Source organism: Syngnathus floridae, chromosome 13, assembly GCF_059516105.1.
Source record: "Syngnathus floridae isolate MCC-2025c chromosome 13, RoL_Sflo_1.0, whole genome shotgun sequence".
Classification (NCBI taxonomy): domain Eukaryota; kingdom Metazoa; phylum Chordata; class Actinopteri; order Syngnathiformes; family Syngnathidae; genus Syngnathus; species Syngnathus floridae.
In genome coordinates this window covers 3250621-3268795 of record NC_142425.1, presented here as the reverse complement: position 1 = coordinate 3268795, position 18175 = coordinate 3250621, and the positions used below count along the sequence as shown (strand labels likewise).

General features: G+C 46.6%; 3 protein-coding genes and 1 long non-coding RNA gene across 5 annotated transcripts; 3 read left to right on the top strand and 1 right to left on the bottom strand.

Moving 5' to 3' along the window:
* Positions 1–130: 130 nt before the first annotated feature.
* sass6 (SAS-6 centriolar assembly protein) lies at positions 131–7587 on the top strand. Of its 2 annotated transcripts, none has more exons than XM_088394866.1 (16): positions 131–290; positions 621–681; positions 1076–1155; positions 1238–1342; positions 1411–1579; positions 1928–2005; positions 2323–2430; positions 2497–2688; positions 5845–6021; positions 6116–6205; positions 6438–6617; positions 6785–6866; positions 6941–7041; positions 7122–7183; positions 7255–7355; positions 7454–7587. In XM_088394866.1, the coding sequence occupies exons 1-16, from the start codon at positions 229–231 to the stop codon at positions 7495–7497; spliced, it is 1692 nt and encodes a 563-aa protein (XP_088250992.1). In that variant the 5' UTR covers positions 131–228; the 3' UTR covers positions 7498–7587. The 2 variants fall into 2 exon arrangements, with proteins under 2 accessions (XP_088250992.1, XP_088250991.1); XM_088394865.1 differs by having other exon boundaries at positions 5845–6039.
* On the bottom strand, positions 5736–13888 carry LOC148388097 (leucine-rich repeat-containing protein 24-like). The gene is made up of 8 exons (XM_088394864.1): positions 13516–13888; positions 12543–12751; positions 11222–11308; positions 10957–11148; positions 10669–10837; positions 10321–10586; positions 9482–10039; positions 5736–8259 (listed from the first exon to the last, which is right to left on the bottom strand). The coding sequence occupies exons 1-8, from the start codon at positions 13559–13561 to the stop codon at positions 7894–7896; spliced, it is 1893 nt and encodes a 630-aa protein (XP_088250990.1). The 5' UTR covers positions 13562–13888; the 3' UTR covers positions 5736–7893.
* Positions 8754–12086, top strand: LOC148388098 (uncharacterized). Its single transcript, XR_015862252.1, has 4 exons — positions 8754–8903; positions 9518–11155; positions 11300–11365; positions 11721–12086. It is a non-coding gene; the product is annotated as an uncharacterized LOC148388098 (long non-coding RNA).
* An 830-nt stretch (positions 13889–14718) lies between the features above and the next one.
* Positions 14719–17814, top strand: dohh (deoxyhypusine hydroxylase/monooxygenase). Its single transcript, XM_088394879.1, has 6 exons — positions 14719–14878; positions 15161–15267; positions 15657–15824; positions 15921–15997; positions 16199–16454; positions 17453–17814. Exons 2-6 carry the CDS (start codon positions 15162–15164, stop codon positions 17761–17763), a joined length of 918 nt encoding a protein of 305 aa, XP_088251005.1. The 5' UTR covers positions 14719–14878; position 15161; the 3' UTR covers positions 17764–17814.
* Positions 17815–18175: the final 361 nt, after the last annotated feature.

Here is an 18175-nt window from a genome sequence, read left to right as displayed (position 1 = left end):
TATAATGTTTAAAATATTACGACGAATGCCATTCTTCCAAGACTTTAATACATGTACAGTATTAACTTTATTATTTAGCTCAGCAACAGCAAACGGATATAAAATCAAGTTTGCGGAACCACCAGTTCTCCCGAAAGAGGGCGGTAACGCGCAATTTGCCGACAGTCCGCCGGCGAAGAAGATAAGCTTACCAAAGAAGAAAAAATACAATCACAACGGCGGGCCAACATGGAGGCAATTTTTAGTGAATTTGTCAAAGTCATAATTAAATGTCGACACTGTGATGAAAGGTACTTTGGTATTTTGTTTTTGTTTTGATATTTGACAAGTTAGCCGCGTATGCGTCCTGCTTGAGCGCCCAACTTTCACGCGCGAGTTGCGCTGCCTGCGTGTACTGTCATTGTACTGTCAAGTTCCGATGACTTGTTTTGTGTGCATGTTCTTTGTTCTTTCTTTGTAATTCATTGTATCTGTCTCGTATTGGCTTTTGTTTTGCCGCAGTTAGGTTGGCCTTGCATCCGAACCTTTTCGACTTTACCTGGATAAGTTACTGATTTCGGAGTAAAAAAAATAGAATGGTTTCATCTGTATGATAAGGTATGTTTTCCCCAATATTACAGAAAAGCACGCATCCGCGTCACCATTGAGCGTCAGTCGAGCACAAGTGCCGTTTGCAAACGAGTGAGTATGTAGTTTATTTGGAATAAGAAAGTCCTTGAGTACTCCTTGCTTTAAATGATTGCATATTTCAAGAGCAGTCAGTCCTCTAGCGAAACGCCAACATAAAATGTGCCTGACCTCGGGATCATTTACAATATTTAGGACTCTTACCAGCTGGCCTGCTGTTACTTTTTGCCTTTGTTATTGTCTTAGTTGCTTTGGTTTGCTCATTTGTAACTTTGGCTCTTATTGGTTTTCTTTGTGGCAGCCTTTTCTAGTAGCCTATTGAATTATGCTCATGTCAACAGTATGTCTTTTCTTTACCCACTCCGTGGTATGAATGCTGCTGGAAACCCTTTAATGGGAGATTTAAGTGAAGCGACCTGAAATCCATTGTCTCTCTTCTGCTCATCAGGATCTTCTGGTGAGATTGACCAATGACGAGGATCTGCATTTTTTCTTCAGCCTCACAATCTCTGAGGAAGATTTCCAAAGGTTTGCCTAAGAAGTAGCCACAATTCCATTTCCTGCATCAATATGTTTTTTTTTTTAAGTGCTCTTTTATTTTTCTGTTTAGTTTGAAAGTCCAACAGGAGTTATTGATTGAATTTGCGTCATTCCCTGAGATGCTGGTGCAGCTTCTTCGTCAATGTCAGTCAGAGCAGAATTGCAGCCATCCCAGGTACTCCGCTGCACCCCGCTGTTTGTGTTTTTGCTTTTATTTAATTCTTTTTTTTTAATGCTGTGCAGGTTCCAGCTGCTGTTTTCATGCGACTCGCCGTCACTGGATGGCCCCGCCCAGCTGAGCGTGATGGAGACCAACTCCTTTAAGCACAGCAACCAGCTTTCTCTGCGGCTGACGCAGGGCTCTGACAAGCACGTCAAAGACTACCTGGCTGCCTGTCTGGCCTCTGTCAAGGTGACACGCCAAGGGCAGGACGATTCTGGAGCCCATGCACATTTGAAATTGGAGAGATGGGCCCACTCAATACCCGATGAGCTGGTCCATCTGAAAATGTGGATTTGGATAATGAAGTCTTTTGTTTGAGTTAGTTCGATTGAATCTAGTTGGAAGTAAATAGCTAGTTATTTATGATTTAAAATAAGTACATTCTTGGATTACCAAATTATTTCAGGAGTTAACTTAATCAAAGACTACTGCTCTACGTTCTAACTTATTTTCCGTCTTATTCTTTCAATGGGGTTGACCAAAATGGCTCTTGACAACTGTCAACAATCGATGTCACGTCGTCTTATTGCGTTTCAGGCTGAGAAGGAAGCACTGGAGCTAAAACTGAAAAAGACAGAAGATGATCTGACGAGGCGGCTCAACGACACCGAGCAGGTTCTGTTCTTTGTTGCCATTTTTTGTTGCTAAATCTAAAAACAGAGCAAGCTGCAGCTACAATAATTAATTGACAAGGCATTTTTTATCAAGTGAATTGACAGCTGCTTTGTTCTGTGATTCACTATTTCGATACGCAAACTTGAAATTGTCCAAATGTGCAATTTCGGCCTCGCACCAGTACTCCGTAATAACGGACCAATCATCATTTTAGTGAAATGCTGATAATCAGGTGCAGATTTCCGATAATCGGTCCATCTAAAACTAAACTTTTTAAAATGAGATTGAATTAAGTTCGGCGTCACGTATCTCGCCAGAGGCTGTCAGAGATGGAGCGCATGCATCTGGAATGGACTCTTGAGAAGAACTCGCTTTGCAGCCGTCACGCTGACGAGTTGCGGCGTGAGCAGGAGAAGGCGGCCGATGTAAGCCCGACTCCCCAACCCCCTCCGGCCGACCCTGTGGCACCGAGTGATGATGATATGTCACAGTTGCAGGAGCGCCAGCAGCAGCAGACGCAGAAGCACTGTCGGGAGCTGGAGAGCGCTCACCAGCGCGACAGCCAGAAGATGCAAAACCGCCTGGTGCAGCTGGAGACCTCCTGTGGGGAGCTGAGCGACAGGGACTACCAAAACCAGGTCGCCCTCAGGGACCTCAAGGCCAAACTGGCGGCCGCCGAGGAGGTACGTCTGCCATTTCTGTCATATTTACAGCGCCAGATAGAGAGCACATGAAAACAATAGTTAGGTGTAAAATTCCACTGCCTATACAATGACTCAACAAAGTGAACTCAAGAGTATGGGCTTCACACTCTTGGAGCCAAGGCCCATAGTTCCAACCATGGCACCAGTCCATAAAGTCAGAATAAGTAAATGCTGAGTTTTGTTTGGTCGTATTCATAAACGCACCTCGTTTGTGTGAACCCGTTTCATCTGACCCAAAGCGGGAAGCCAGGATGGACTCCGTTGAATGAAAGGCAGATAGATGTTTACGCTTTGCCAATGTGCTGCCACCCACTGGACGAATTGTTGTGCGTGTCACTCCAGCATAGAGGACTGTCAGAAAATTAGAAAATTGTGATAAAGTTCTTTATTTTCTGTAATGCAATTAAAAAAACAAAAATGTCATACGTTCTGGATTCATTACAAATCAACTGAAATATTGCAAGCCTTTTATTATTTTAATATTGCTGATTATGGCTTACAGTTTAAGAAACTCAAAAATCCTATCTAAAAAACTTTGAATATTTCCTCAGACCAAGTTAAAAAAAAAAGATTTATAACAGCAAAACAAAATCAAACATTTGAAAATATCCATTAATGCACTCAGTACTTGGTTGGGAATCCTTTTGCACAGATTACTGCATCAATGCGGCGTGGCATTGAGGCAATCAGCCTGAGGCATTGCTGAGGTGTTATGGATGCCCAGGATGCTTCAATAGCGGCCTTTAGCTCATTTGCATCGTTGGGTCTGGTGTCTTTCAGCTTCTTCTTCACAATACCCCACAAATTCTCTATGGGGTTCAGGTCAGGGGAGTTGGCAGGCCAATCGAGAATAGTAATGCCATGGTCAGTACACCATTTACTGGTGGTTTTGGCACTGTTGGCAGGTGCCAGATCATGCTGGAAAATGAAATCATCATCATCTCCATAGAGCTTTTCAGCAGACGGAAGTATGTAGTGCTCTAAAATCTCTTGGTACACAGCTGCGTTTACTCTGGACTCAATGAAAAACAGTGGACCGACACCAGCAGCTGACATGGCTCCCCAAGCCATCGCTTACTGTGGGAACTTCACATTGGATTTCAATCAACTTGGATTTTGCTCCTCTCCAGCCATTCCTCCGGACTCTGGCGCCTTGACTTCCAAATGAAATACAAAACTTGCTTTCATCTGAAAAGAGGACTTTGGACCATTCTGCAACTGTCGAGTGCTTCTTTTCCATAGCCCAAGTCAGACTCTTCAGAAGTGGCTTAACTATGCGAATATGGTTATTGTAGCCCATTTCCCGGACATGTCTGTGAACAGTGGCTTTTGATACCTGGACTCCAAGTCAAGTCAAGTCAAGTTTATTTGTATAGCCCTAAATCACAAAGAGTCCCAAAGGGCTTCACATAGCCAAAAATTGACAATTATTCGCAAAGCATCCCCTGATCATAAGCTCCCAAAAGGGCAAGGAAAAACTCAAAAAAACCCTGCCAGGGGAAAATGAGAAACCTTGAGAAGGGACCACAGATGGAAGGATCCCCCTTTCAGGATCACCAGGTTGTAATGGATGCAGAGAGGGCACAAGTAATACATAATATAAAAATCAATGAAAAAATGGATGTCGGAGATTGTCCTGGCAGTGTCTTCAAGGAGGTTGAGCAGCAGTTTCTTCATCTTGAATTGGTCCCCGAGAATCCAGCTAGCCGCTATCAGCTTTTGCGCCACCTAACCCCTTCCCCAGCCAGGGAGGGGGTGGGCAGAGAGAACAACACAAACTTCGGCCACTCCAAGTTAGTTAAAGGCCACCTCATAGAAATGTGTTTTTAAACGTGTCTTAAATGTTTCTATTAAGGTAGTAGTTCTAATATCCATTGGTAGGGCATTCCAAAGCTCTGGAGCCCGAATAGAGAATGCTCTAGAACCTGCAGACATTTTCTTGGCCCTCGGTGTAACTAAAAGACTAGAGTTTTGCGAACGAAGGTTACGAGACGGAACATAAGGAACGACTAAGTCGACGAGATATGAAGGCGCTAAGCCATGCAGTGATTTATAGGTTAGTAGAAGAACCTTGAAGTCACATCTCAAATGGACCGGGAGCCAATGTAATTTGGCTAATATTGGGGTAATGTGATCAAATTTTCTTGACCGTGAGAGCAGCCTCACAGCGGCATTTTGCACTAACTGTAGACTTTTGATACTGGACTTAGGAAGACCAGAGAATAATACATTACAGTAATCCAGGCGCGACGTGACGAACGCATGTATAATAGTTTCCGCATCCCCGGTCGAGAGGATCGGACGAATCTTAGCAATATTACGAAGGTGAAAAAACGCAATCCTGGTTATATTCTTAATGTGTTTTTGAAAGGAGACCGTTTGGTCAAATATTACCCCGAGATTAGTTACAGTATCACTCTGAGTGATAGTACGGTTATGTATAGTTATAGTGGTTTCCTTAAATAAGTGTTGATAACGAGTAGGACCAATTATCAACATCTCAGTTTAAACTTCAGTCCACTGTCTTTGAAGCTCCCCCAAAGCCTGAAGCGACTCTTCTTCACAATGCTGTTAAGGCTGTGGTCATCTCTCTTGGTTGTGCAGCGTTTCCTGCCATATTTCCCCCTTCCAACAGACTTTTTGTGGATGTGCTTTGAAACTGCACTCTGTGAACAGCTTGCTCTTTGAGAAATTTCTTATTGTGTCTTACCCTCCTGATGGAGGGTGTCAATGATGGTCCTCTGGACCGCAGTCAGATCAGCAGTCTTCCCCATACTTGTGATTTAGTTTACTGAACCAAGCTGAATGTTTTTCAAGGCTCAGGAAACCCTAGCAGGTGTTTTGAGTTAATTAGACGATTCAAGTGATTAGTTGAATACCCTACTAGTATAGTTTTTCATGATATTCTAATATTTTGAGATAGAATATTTGAGTTTTCTTAAGCTGTATGCCATTATCAGCAATATTAAAATAATAAAAGGCTGGCAATATTTCAGTTGATTTGTAATGAATCCAGAATGTATGACATTTTTGTTTTTTTTAATTGTATTACAGAAAATAAAGAACTTCCTCACAATATTCTAATTTTCTGAGACAGTCCTGTATGGCTCGATGGCTTGTGTTGCGTGCGCGCAGGAGTGCCAGCGCTTCCAGCAGCAGGTGGCGTCGATGCGGCGCCAGAGGGACTCGGCCGAGACAGCGCTTCAAGCCAACGAGCGACTGGGCCAGCAGCTGCAGACGCGTATGGGGACGCTGGAGCAGGAAGCCAAAGACCGCGAGCAAAATGCGAGTCGCACTCAGGAGGCACTGAAGGTGGCACAACAGCAGAAGGTCGGCGCCGGCTGGCCAAGTCGGGGAGGGGCTGTCGTGCCACGCCACAACACGCCGCCTCCTCTTTGTTGTGTAGGAAACCCTCGAGGAGGACGCCCGCAGCAAAGAAGCTAAGCTACGAAAGCTCGACGCCCAGGTGGAGATTTTGTCCGCAGATGTGAAGAAGGTTTGTCGTCTCGCTCGTCGTCTGACCGTCTCGAAATGTGCTTGGTGGCCGCGGTCGCGCAAAGCTTTTTCCCAGATTGCCCGCCTGCTGCTTATAGGACACCATTTGGTGTCTCACAAGAGAATCAATTGCGGCGGCGCTGCCAATTATTTTGGCGAGGACTGGGAATGAATGGGGCCTGCGTTTAAACTGCCAAGAGACTCAGTATTGTGACATCCGGCGCTGTTGTCAGGCCAACGAGATTATCAAGAAATTCATGTGCGAGCTGCAAGTTCTGCAGAGCAAGAACAAGGACAAGAACGTGGCGTTGGTGGAGCAGAAGAAGGTGCTGCGCGACACCTCCACCCAGCTGGACCGAGCACAGGGGGAAGTGCGTGATGCTCACCAGCAGCTGCAGCAGAAGGACCGGCAGGTGAGTCGAGCCAGTGCTTGCGTGTCTTACGTGTGGCTCGCTTTGCATATTGCTCGCTTTTTGCACGTGCCTGCAGTACCAGTCTGTTGGCTTTCTATGTATGTGTTTTGTGAATCTGTGCATGTCTGCATGTGTTTTTTGTTCTGTGCGCGCACGCGCTTTGTCAGGTTGCGAGTCTGAAGGAACAGCTGGAGTCCAGCATGAAGAAGTTGGCCGAGTCGAAGGAACTGCTGCGGAGCAATGAGAATGGTGAGCGCAAGTGTCCGCCTCGTCTCGGGCGCGCGGCGTTTTCATGCGGCATCTTTTGTCTGTGTTGTTGTCAGTGATCGGCTGGATAAACAAGCATCTGAACGAGAAGCGGCTGAGCGAGATGCTTGCGGAGCCGCCACAGAGCACGCCGCTGACCGCCGCCATGACGTCAGCGGTAAGAGAGTGCCGTCATCTTTGTGGATGGGATACACACGATTGCGCGCCATCTTCCATCTTTTTCTTTGTCCCCTGCAGGCACACTTTTATCCGCATGTGAGCAAAGGTCCCGCAATGCCCGATGTTGTCTACAAGCCAGCGTGAGTCGCTTGAGACGGCTTCGTCTCCAGAAGAGGAAACAGAGAGTGAAATGTGAATTTCTCTATAACAGAGCGAGCCCGAGCGCTGGCGGTCTGGATGCCAAATACTTCAAGAGGAGAGATGACGGCGGCGTCACCGTTAGCGGGTCTCCCAACGCGCTCATCGCCAGAGGTGATGTCGCACACTCGTGATAGCACAAAACGGCACGGCCACGTCACACCTTGAACCTTGGGCACGCTCACCAGCCAAATCTTATCCTTCCTTCTCAGAGTTTCCGCGCAGCAAAACACCTTCAGCCTACTTTCCCAACTAAGCACACATGCTGCACTCCGCCTATGTTTTTGAAGTTGCACCCTTGTTACAGAGCTCTGATTTTTCAAATAAATCAACCTTGGGTTCTCAATATTGTCCTCCTCATGATGCTTTTTACTTTAACAGTGAGGACAAAATTGCACTTGCAAACAACAACACACAGCCGTTGTCATCACCAAACGAGGTCAGGTGACCCTCCATCTTTCACTGCCATTTTCAAAGGACAAGCCCGGTTTGTCTGCAAAATTCTATTTTCTCTTGCTCACTTTCCAAAGAAGACAAGTACGAAGGAGAAGCACATGCACCAGAACACGAAGAAAGTCCAGAAAGCTGCTCAGTGTTTGTCCAAGGAGTTCCGATAAAAGCACAGCCATTGGGTCACAGTGTCGGCCTGTATTTAGCAGTGGATCTCGTAGGCTGTCAGAGAGTCGACAAACAAGCCAGCGTGGTTGACAAAGACCCCCTCGCCCTCTGGCGTCATGACCGGCTCCGCCTCGCCACCCTCGCCAGCTATTCTTCGCGCGGTCTGAATGTCGCTGTCCGCCTCAGCGGGGGGGAGTGAGGGGCTGGGAGGTGGGCCGGTTGCCAAGGGGCCAGAGGGGCCGCCGGCGTCAGGGGGGGTGGCGGGCAGGGCGGGTGGCAACACGGGTTTGGCACGGTTCAGGACGAACATCTCGTGGCCACGCTCGTCCCGGAACTCTTCCAGCTGGGCGAACGTGGTCGGCCCGTCCGAGTAGTCGTTCACGTAAAGGATGCTCTCCTCCTGACGCACAACAACAATTCAAACTTCAACCGCGCATTCTTGCAGTCTCTTTGAAGACAAACCAAACAGCATTAGTCCCACTAAAGTGAGAATTTCTAGGGTAAAACTGTTTACATTAAAAAAACAATTGGGTGGAGAGGGGGAAAAAAAAGGTCTCACTATCGCATCCTAAAAATAAAAGAACAGTAATCCCTCGCTACATCGCGGTTCGTTTATCGTGGTTTCACTACATCGTGGATTGTTTTCCAAATTAAATCTTTTTTAAAGTCAAAATAAAACTTATAAATTGAGGAATTATGGCACAATTTTTTTTATAAAAAAATGGTTATAATAAGAGTTCTAAAAACATATTTACAGTGTTGTACCTTGTTATAGAAAAATTGTTATAGTAATAAAAGAGTTCTAAAAACATATTTACGGTATGTACACTTGTACCTTGTTATAAAAAAAATAATGATAAAAGTTGTTCTAAAAACATATTTACAGTATGTGTTAAGAATTCTCCATGTTATTTATGTTATTCAGCCGTGCTTTGATTTGCGGTAAGGTGATTTTTTTTTGAAGGCCGTTTTCAGGCGATACCACTTCCTCTTTTACGTTCGTGTACGTATGTCGGTTACAGTGGTAAAGGAGTCATTGACGATGTAAGTGGGTCTCCTAACATGAGAAATGAACGATCACATGTGTCTAACTTTTAGGACAATGTAGTATTGCTCCAAATGTTCGCTTACATTCCTTTAGAGGTCTGTTTTCGCGTGTTAGCACGATCGTGAATTAGCATCTTTCCACTAACTCGTTAGTCTGCCCAGTACTTCTTGTTAACAAGTTACACGCACACACGTATAATATTAATATTTTCAATATTTATACAGAATTTTCTGTATGTTATTTATACTATTAATATATTATTTACATGTTTGAAACAATTAATGTTCTAATAATAGTAATATATGCACTTAAATGGTTTCATATACATTTATTGACACACAAAAAAGGTACAGATAAAAAAAAATGTACAGATGAGAGGGTGACCGTACTTCGCGGATTTCACTTATCGCGCGTGGTTTTTTTGAACCAATTATCCGCGATAAATGAGGGATTACTGTATTTCCTGATGCAAAAATTCAAACTTCTTGGACGCGTCCAAAAGCGATGCAAGAAAAGCAAGAAAAAAGGGCTATTTGTCCTAAGCCTGTTGCAAGCCTGCCGGGTGCGCGCTTACCTTGTTCGCGGCGTGCTGGTCCTTGTGTCCTCGCAGTCGTCGGCTGTAGATCATGGCGACCAGCAGCAGCGCGGTGAGCACCAGCAGCGAGATGCCGGTGGCGATGGCCATCTGCGTGGTAGCGCCCAGTGCGCTGAAGGCCATGCTGCCCAGAGCATAGAGTGGCTCCTGGCTCACCTCGCCGCCGCCGCCACTCCGCAGGCGCGGCCACACCGGCGTGTCGAGGGGCGCCGCCTGCGCCCAGCCGGCCCAGATAGACGAGGACGAAGAGTTGATGGCAAGCTGGAAGGTGACCCGCGCTGCGCCGCCTGCGTTCCAGGCCTCGCACTCATACAAGCCGGCATGTGCCACCGTCACGTTGCTGAGGAAGAGCATCCCACTGCCCGTGTCGGGGTCAAAGTGCGAGGCGCTCTCGTCGCTCTTCTGCACGTGTGCCCGGCCGCCCTCCGACGGCTCCGTCCCGCTGCCCGCTCCTCGGGCCCCGCCGCCAAGGTCGTGCACCAGCCCTCGGGGCGCCGGTGGTGACGCCTTGTCCGAAGATGCCTTCCTCCATGTCACCTGCAGCGAGCACGCTGGGGTAAGTCAACTCAAAGAAGTGGCCCACTTCAAACTGGAAGTTAGAGCATTCAACATTGTTTTTCTTAAATACGAGTGACTTTGTTCCTATCAACAAAAAGAAAATCGTTTTTACTCCCATACCAAACTTTGAAAATATGAAAATATTTTTAAAATTCCATCATCTGAGTGTTATTTGTTTGGAAAACGACACCCCCCCAACCATTAAAAAGGTGTTGCTATTAAAAGCTTGGGCTGCTTTTTGCGCCATGTGGTGGGCTGACCTGCGGGCGCGGGTATCCGGAGGCGTGGCAGGAGACGCGCAGACTGTCGCCCAGGCGCACGGCCATACGTCGGGGCTCCAGCTGCACCAGGGGCGGGATGCAAACCAGGCTGTTGGGCAGTACCTCCAACAAGCCCAGGCGCGAGAGTCGTGGCGGCTCACGGCAGCGCAGGCGCCGGCGCTCAGACGAGCTAAGCAGCCGCCGGCCCTCGTCATCCATCCAGCTCCGAAGCCAGTGCAGGGCGCAGTCGCAGCGCCATGGGTTCTCTGCAGGCATGCAAAAAAACATTGGTCGGTCAGGCGGCATGCGTCTTCTTTGCTCCTTGCTGGCCGTATTGCGGCGGCTTACCGGTGATGCGCAGCACCTGTAGGCTGAGCAGCGGGCGCAGTGCAGCGGCTGCCAAGGTGTGCAGGCGATTCCCGCTCAGGTCCAGCAGCGCCAGCGAGGCCAGACCGGCCAGCGCCTGATCACCCACCGCCTCCAAGCCGTTGTGCTGCAGGTGCAGCTCCTGCAGCCGCTGAGGGCGCCATGCCGCAAAACAACACGAGTTTTTTATTTTCATTTTGGGTGGTAAAAGTAACACCCACTCCCCCCACCCTCCAAGTGCATTTCAATGGGCGGCTTTTGGCACGTCACCTGCAGGCCGCGAAATGTGAAGTCCAACAGGCGCGCAATGTGGTTGGCGGCCAGGTAGAGGATGCGCAGGTGGCGCAGTCCCCGGAACGTGTCAGCCGTCACCGAGCGGATCCTGTTCCCGTCAAGCGCCAGCTCCAGCAGCTGCGCCTGCGACTGGAATGAGCCCGGCTCCACCGCAGAGATACTGTTGTTCTGCGAGGTGAGCGCAAGGGGGCGCCGTCTAGCCTCCGCATCTCGTTTGCGTAACGGGAATGTGTGTGCATACCTGCAGGTAGAGGTAGCGCAGGTGTGCCAGCGGGCTCAGGTTCTGCCAGCGGATCTGACCGATGGCATTATCTTGCAGGAACAGCGTCTGTGAGGAAAGCGTGAACAACATCAAATAGTGAACACTGGGTCCGGTGCACAGCGGGTGAGTGTATTACACTTTTTTAAACGGGCCGACGAACGGCATCAACGCGGCAGTTTTCTAGCGCAACTGTTTTTGTTTTTTCAACTGGTTTTGTTCAAGGGACCACCATTGTAACCAAGAAGCAACTTGGGGACCACTGCTTTGACGGAATATTATTTTATTTTGCAACGGAGGCTAGACTTATACTGGCTATTTATTCGTATCTGTATGTCTACTTTGGTAATTTCAGCTACATTTGACATAATTTAGATGGGTAAATGATTCACAAAATTAGCTGGAAAATAAATCAAGTCTAAATAATAAATCCATTTTATTTTTTAAATGTTACAATTTTTTTCCATTTCCAATTTCGCAGTCCACCTGCAATATCGCCTGAGACCACTAAAGGGCCGCGGACCACCAGTTGACAATCATTGAGGTGATATTTCTACACTTAACGGTACATCGAGATGGATGATGTAACGCAGCTTCAGTACATCGCGGATTCCCCCTCCCCCCAAAAAAATCACAAATTCAAAATAAATCTTCTAAATTGAGGAATTATGGCACGAAAGTTGCCCACACGCCAGCAGAAGGCAGGAAGTGTCCACACAATTGCAGTGCGACCACTTGTACCTTTTTATGAAAAAAGTTGTTGTAATAATAAGAGTTCTAAAAACATATTTACAGTATTGTACCTTGTTATAAAAAATGTTATAATAATAAGAGTTCTAAAAACATATTTACGGTATGTACACTTGTACCTTGTTATAAAACAGTTGTTATAATAATAAGAGTTCTAAAAACGTTTTACAATATGTACTATACTTTAGCTACATATACATATGTTACACATACGCACACACACACGTATCATATTTATATTATTTTCTGTAAGTGATTTATACTACGTACTATACTATAGTATTTACATGTTTGAAACTATTATTTAATGTTCTAATAATAACATATCCACTGATATGGTTTAATATACACTTATTGATACACAAACAATGTATGTATGTTAAAAAAAAGGTGACACTACTTCGCGGATTTTCCCATATCACGGGTTGTCTTGGAACCAATTATCCACGATAAACAAGGGATTACAGTACATATACTTTATCCTCGGCAAAGAAAGACAAATTAGTCAATGTTCAGAGATGTGCAGATGGAGCGTATGTTGTTATTTTGTTACCTGCGCGGGCGTGGGCATGTGCATGGGGAAGGCGAGGAGGCTGGCGCATCCACACTCCACCGTCAGGCTGTAACATCGGCAGCCGGCCGGGCAGGACGCGCTCGCACCCAGAGCGGTTGCGTGCGGCGGGCCAAGCGAGAGTAGGAGGACAACGGTGAGGAGGAGGAGGAGCCGGGCCGCAGGCCAGAGCAGCGGCATGACAACACGCTCTGTGACAAAGCAAAAGATTTCAACAGCTCGGCCACCGTCCACGCGGATCCCAAGAAGACGCTTCATTGGGTGCACCTTGCATATAGGTGGAAGGTGGGGAGGACCATTTTGAGAAATTGTCAAGTAACTGACATTTGATACAATACCAGTCATAGTTTTATTTCTCCTCCGATTCAAACTTAGCCTGTCGATCGCAACGAGAATGGTGAAAGTTAAATAAGTTTGGGCACCAGACAGAACATCTTGAGTGTCTGGTGAGCGTGCATGTCGCTATTGTGAGAAAAGACATCGCGGTCAAGGACCGCGTTTACGTGCATTCAAGAAGCCTTTTAAAACCCGAATATTGCCCCCTCCCCCCCAACATTCCACTCTTGCGTTTTTGTTACAGAAAATCATATTGTGTGGGGCTCAGTCAAAACACTAAGCTGAACGTTTGCAAGATCACCATTAAAGTGCTGGGCTTTGGCTCATGAGTAATAATTAATTCTGTTGATTATCTGTTGATCAAATGAAACTGTGAATTTGATTGGTCACTTTCCTCACCAACAACATATGTAATCAATATTGATTATTTTAAATGGACAGTGCAGAAAATGCACAAACGACGTACACTCGTATCACGCGGAGCAGCAGGAAAACCATTCCAGGCAATCTTGCAAACTACAATGCAATCAACAAAAATATCATTTGTTTGGACACAGAAGGAGGCGAGCACCACGCGCATCCTGACGAGTTGCCATCGATGGGTAGAGGTGGTTGCTACCTGCTGATGATGACGGATGGAGAGAAGGAGGACGACGCGCTTTCATCGGCAAGCGTCGACGGTCATTTGACGTCCACCGTGAGGATGAGGACGAGGCGAATGAAGCTGAAGATGCGCGGCCCGTGTGGCGTCGTGCGAGAATGGAAGGAGAGAGAGAAAGAGAAGGTGAATAGGGAAGGGGAAGGAGAGAGAGAAAGGATGGTGTGGTCTCGGTGCAAAGTTGCTCTTTCGTCTGCTTCTTCTTCCGCTTGGATTTGTTAAAACGTCAGGCGGCATTCGTTCTTCAGGAACACGCATGCAGGTGTTTCCTCGGCGTCTCCCTCCCCTTTTCCCTCTACCTCCCCTTTGCTCACGCTGCCCACTTCCGCCTGCGTTCTCTCCACAATAAAAGAATATTGATAAAAGATTATCGATAACAAGAACACTGCATCATCCAATTTCGTAAAAATGCAGTGGATCCGCTTACTCGTAAGCAACCGAAGATTTACACTTGTATTGTTATTGTTGCGTGTTGTGCGGGGATGTCTGAAGTTGAGGCAGGAAAAACAAAGATGTGGAGTGTAGAGTTGGTCCTTTATTGGCAAGATCTTGGGTTGTTCTGTGGCAGTCAGTACACAATGGCAAGGCGGCACATCAACAACAACGTCCGTCTCCAGGTCAGCTTGTTTTATACTGTTCGGAAAGGCGGGAACTTGTCACATGACCATTTAGTGTCTGTGAGTGTGAGTGTGTGTGTGCCTATATGTGTGTTGTATTAGTGTTCTGATTGAGCAGTTATGTTTATATAAATTAAGGAAAAGAATTGCATAATATGAACAGTAAACGTCCATGAGATTGTCTAACCTAATAGAATATGTACAGATTGCTGTTGCTCTCCCTTCATTATATTTATGAGACTTGACAACGAGTCTTGTTTTTGGAGTGAACTATAATGCGGGCCATCGCCGATACCAACAACCATGCGCTATGACACACCAGCACATGCGCAAATCACATGGCAGTTACTGGTGCCCGTATGTACTTGGTAAAATACGTTACATTACCCTTCTTAAGTGCACTTATGTATGTCTCTGAAGAAAAAGATAATACACTAAATTATATTTTGCCTACAAACATTGAATAAAAATAAAAACGAGTTCTTGCTCTTTCTGAAAACCAAAATTGAGTTTGAAAACAATAATGATAATTTGGTTATCGATGTGATTGACATTTACATTCGGCTTTCAGCTCTCTTCGCGTGACGTCACATGTGACGTACACGGAAATTCTGAACGCGACGTGGGCAAACGGTCTCTCCTCGCTAACACGCGTTATGAGGTGTTGTTAAGCTGATCTCGACTAGTTGACTGGTTCAATTCATCGGGTGAGTTTTTTGAATTGTTATTGTTTTTAGTCGCTACCTGGTGTGTTGTTAAAAGCGTTACTTTAGCGAGCTAACTGTCTCGGCAGCTGCTGACGTAACGGCCGCTTTGCTTGACACGTTGCGAGCTAGCCTAGCTTCCATTAACCTGGGAACACTAACGTCAAAATAAGTAACAAAATCACTACCGATGGGTATATGTGTTACGCTCGTTATGACCACGTATAAGGTCTGACTGTGAGCGAGCAGTCAGTGCGTGTCCGTCTAACGTGTGCGCGTGCGTAGGATGGCCAGTGTGGAGCAGTTGGCTGCGGTGGGTTCTGTTCTGGTGGACCCCCGTCAGGACCTGACACAGCGGTTCCGAGCTCTATTCACTCTCAAGAACCTGGGAGGTACATTTCAAGGATTTTGAATCAAATGCGTTAGAAACGATCCCTTGATTATGTGAGATTTAAATGTCGTTGTATTCACATGCACAACTTTGTTGTGTGGGGGGGTGCATTTGTCTCTGGACCCCCGCATCTTCTCATGCATGGCTTCTTTGGACTTTTGGTGGGTTGAGCCATCATTTAGACATGCCCACCAAATTTCAAGTCAAAATAGCATTGGGCCTTAAAAAAATTCATGGGGTCAACCGAGGGAATTGTCGGTCACCACTATCAAATATAAATTTCTAGCAGACCACCTGCCAAATAAGCTTTGAGTATGAGACCTTTCCATTTAATACTTGAGCCCGGCGCGTTTCTTTTGTGTTAATTGTGGATCCCACCGTGATTTTGAGGCGCCGAGGCAGTGGAGTGGATAAGCAAAGCGTTCAGCGATGACTCAGTGCTGCTCAAGCATGAGCTGGCCTACTGCTTAGGCCAGATGCAGGACGAGTGCGCCATACCCATTCTCAGCGCCGTACTCAAGGACACCCACCAGGAGCCCATGGTGCGGCATGAAGCGGGTGAGCGGCAGCAGTTCGGCTAAACTTTCGCTGTCCCCCAGTGTTTCCGCTTTGTTTCCGTTGGAAATGAAGTGGCGCTTTTGTCTTTAACACTAGGAGAAGCCCTGGGAGCCATCGGGAGCCCTTCAGTTCTGGACTTGCTGAAGGCCTACAGCCAGGACCCTGTTATTGAGGTACTGGGGATGTGACTGAGCCAAACTATTGCATTCAAACTCGTGTTAAATGGGGGGAGCACACACCTTCCACTAGTTGAGGAAAAAGGCCCAAAAAAACATTTTGGGATAAATCTTTAAAGTTTCGTGTACCCCTTCTTAATTCCATTTGTGGCTTTGGTTAAGAGTCAGTCCACATTTCCGTTATTCACGTCCTGGCAGGTGGCTGAGACGTGCCAATTGGCCTTGCGTCGTTTGGAGTGGCTCCAGAACGGCGGCGACAAACAGCTGCAAGATGGCAACGTGGACGACAACCCGTATGGCTCTGTGGATCCGGCGCCTGCTGCCGCCAGCGCGAGCGTTTTACAGCTCCGCCAACACCTGCTGGACGAGACCCTGCCGCTCTTCGAGCGCTACCGGGCCATGTTTGCGCTCAGGAACCTGGGCAGCCGGGAAGCCGTCCTTGCCTTGGGCGATGGTAAGACGCCGGGACCGCAACCATGTTGTAGATACCCAGCCTTGAACTTTGATTGAATTTGTAATGGGCTCCCGGTTTGGTTTTGTCTTCTGTTTGAGATTCAGTTCTCAATTGGCGTTAACTTTTTTTGAGTACTAGTTTATTTGGTACTCCCCTTTTAATGACGTGGGCCTAGTCTGCTTTTTGTTTGTTGCTGGAGTCTAGACTGTTTTTTGACCTATTTCTTGACCTTTCAGAACTGTATAGTCCAACCTCTACATATGAATTTAATTCATTCCGAAAACGTCAAAATTGGACCCAAATGTCAATATTTTGTGTGGCCACCAGGCATGGAGTTCACCAGTGCTTCACTGGTGGCCGCACAAAATATTGACATTTGGGTCCAATTTTGACATTTTCAGTTGGGGTGTACTTACTTTTGTTGCCAGCATTTTACACATTCATTGTTGTATTTTGAGTTACTTTGAAGTAACAATACATTTACTTTGCTATCCAAGCTCTACAGTGATTACTTAACATTGTCTCAAAGTGTCATTTCTTCAGTGTTGTCCCATGACAAGATATAATTAAAACATTGCAGAAATGAGAGGGGTGTACTCACTTTTGTGAGATACTGTAATTGTAAGGAAATCATCACCTTCCTTTTTTCACCACTACTACCATTTGCGTTAGCCTTCTTGGGAATGATTACGTGACGCTGACGTCATCCCGACGAGCCGCTGTCTAGCGGGCTAACCACGATGTCGTGTATGTTGGGAATTACTTCTGATGTTGAGTCAAATATTTCATCAAATTTCACATCGTACGTTGAAAAATGTGTATGTTTAAGCAATTGTATGTAGAGGTTTGACTGTATTTGTGACTTGATTGTAGACTGGTTCTTGACTTGATTCTGAACTCGTTCCACTGGCCCTCGATTCAGTTCTAGATTGGTTTGTGACTCGTTTGTAGTCGAATGACAATGCAAATGATTACGTAATGATTACGTCGTTTTTTAGGCCTACAGTGTTCGAGCGCACTGTTCCGCCATGAGATCGGCTACGTCCTGGGTCAGATGCAACACCCCGCGGCGGTCCCGGCCCTCAGCGCCGTACTGGAACGCGGCGGCGAGAGTGCCATGGTGCGCCACGAGGCGGCCGAGGCCCTGGGCTCCATCGGCCAGGACGAGTGCCTGGTCGTGCTGCAACGTTTCTGCAGTGATGGCGAGCGCGTGGTTAAGGAGAGCTGTGAAGTAGCCTTGGACATGCTGGACTATGAGAACAACCAACAGTTCCAGTACGCCGACGGGCTCGCCAGACTGCAAGGATAAACAACTGGGGGGGTTCGATATGTGTATATAAATAAATATTTTAGAACAGTTCTTTACTTGGGACATTACTTTTTTTTTTTTTTTAACTTAAAGATTGTTGTTCATGTTCTGATCGTAACTTCTTTTTTTGGGGTTGTTCTTGATTTAGTTGATAATGGGGGTTCATTGTTATTCTAGATTATTCATTTTGTTTTTCTTTGGTACCTGATTAGTTCTCGACTTTATTGGATTGTCAAGACTGCCCCCTAAATCCTTGAGCATAGCAGGACTTCCAGCCAGGCCGGCTCTACGCAGGGGCAAGAGGGGGCAACGACCCCTCAAACAGATGTCCTGCCCCCTCAAATCAAACTTTTAGAAATGAAAAATCCACTGATAGAAACACACGTTAATCAGCCCCCTCTCTTCTCTCATG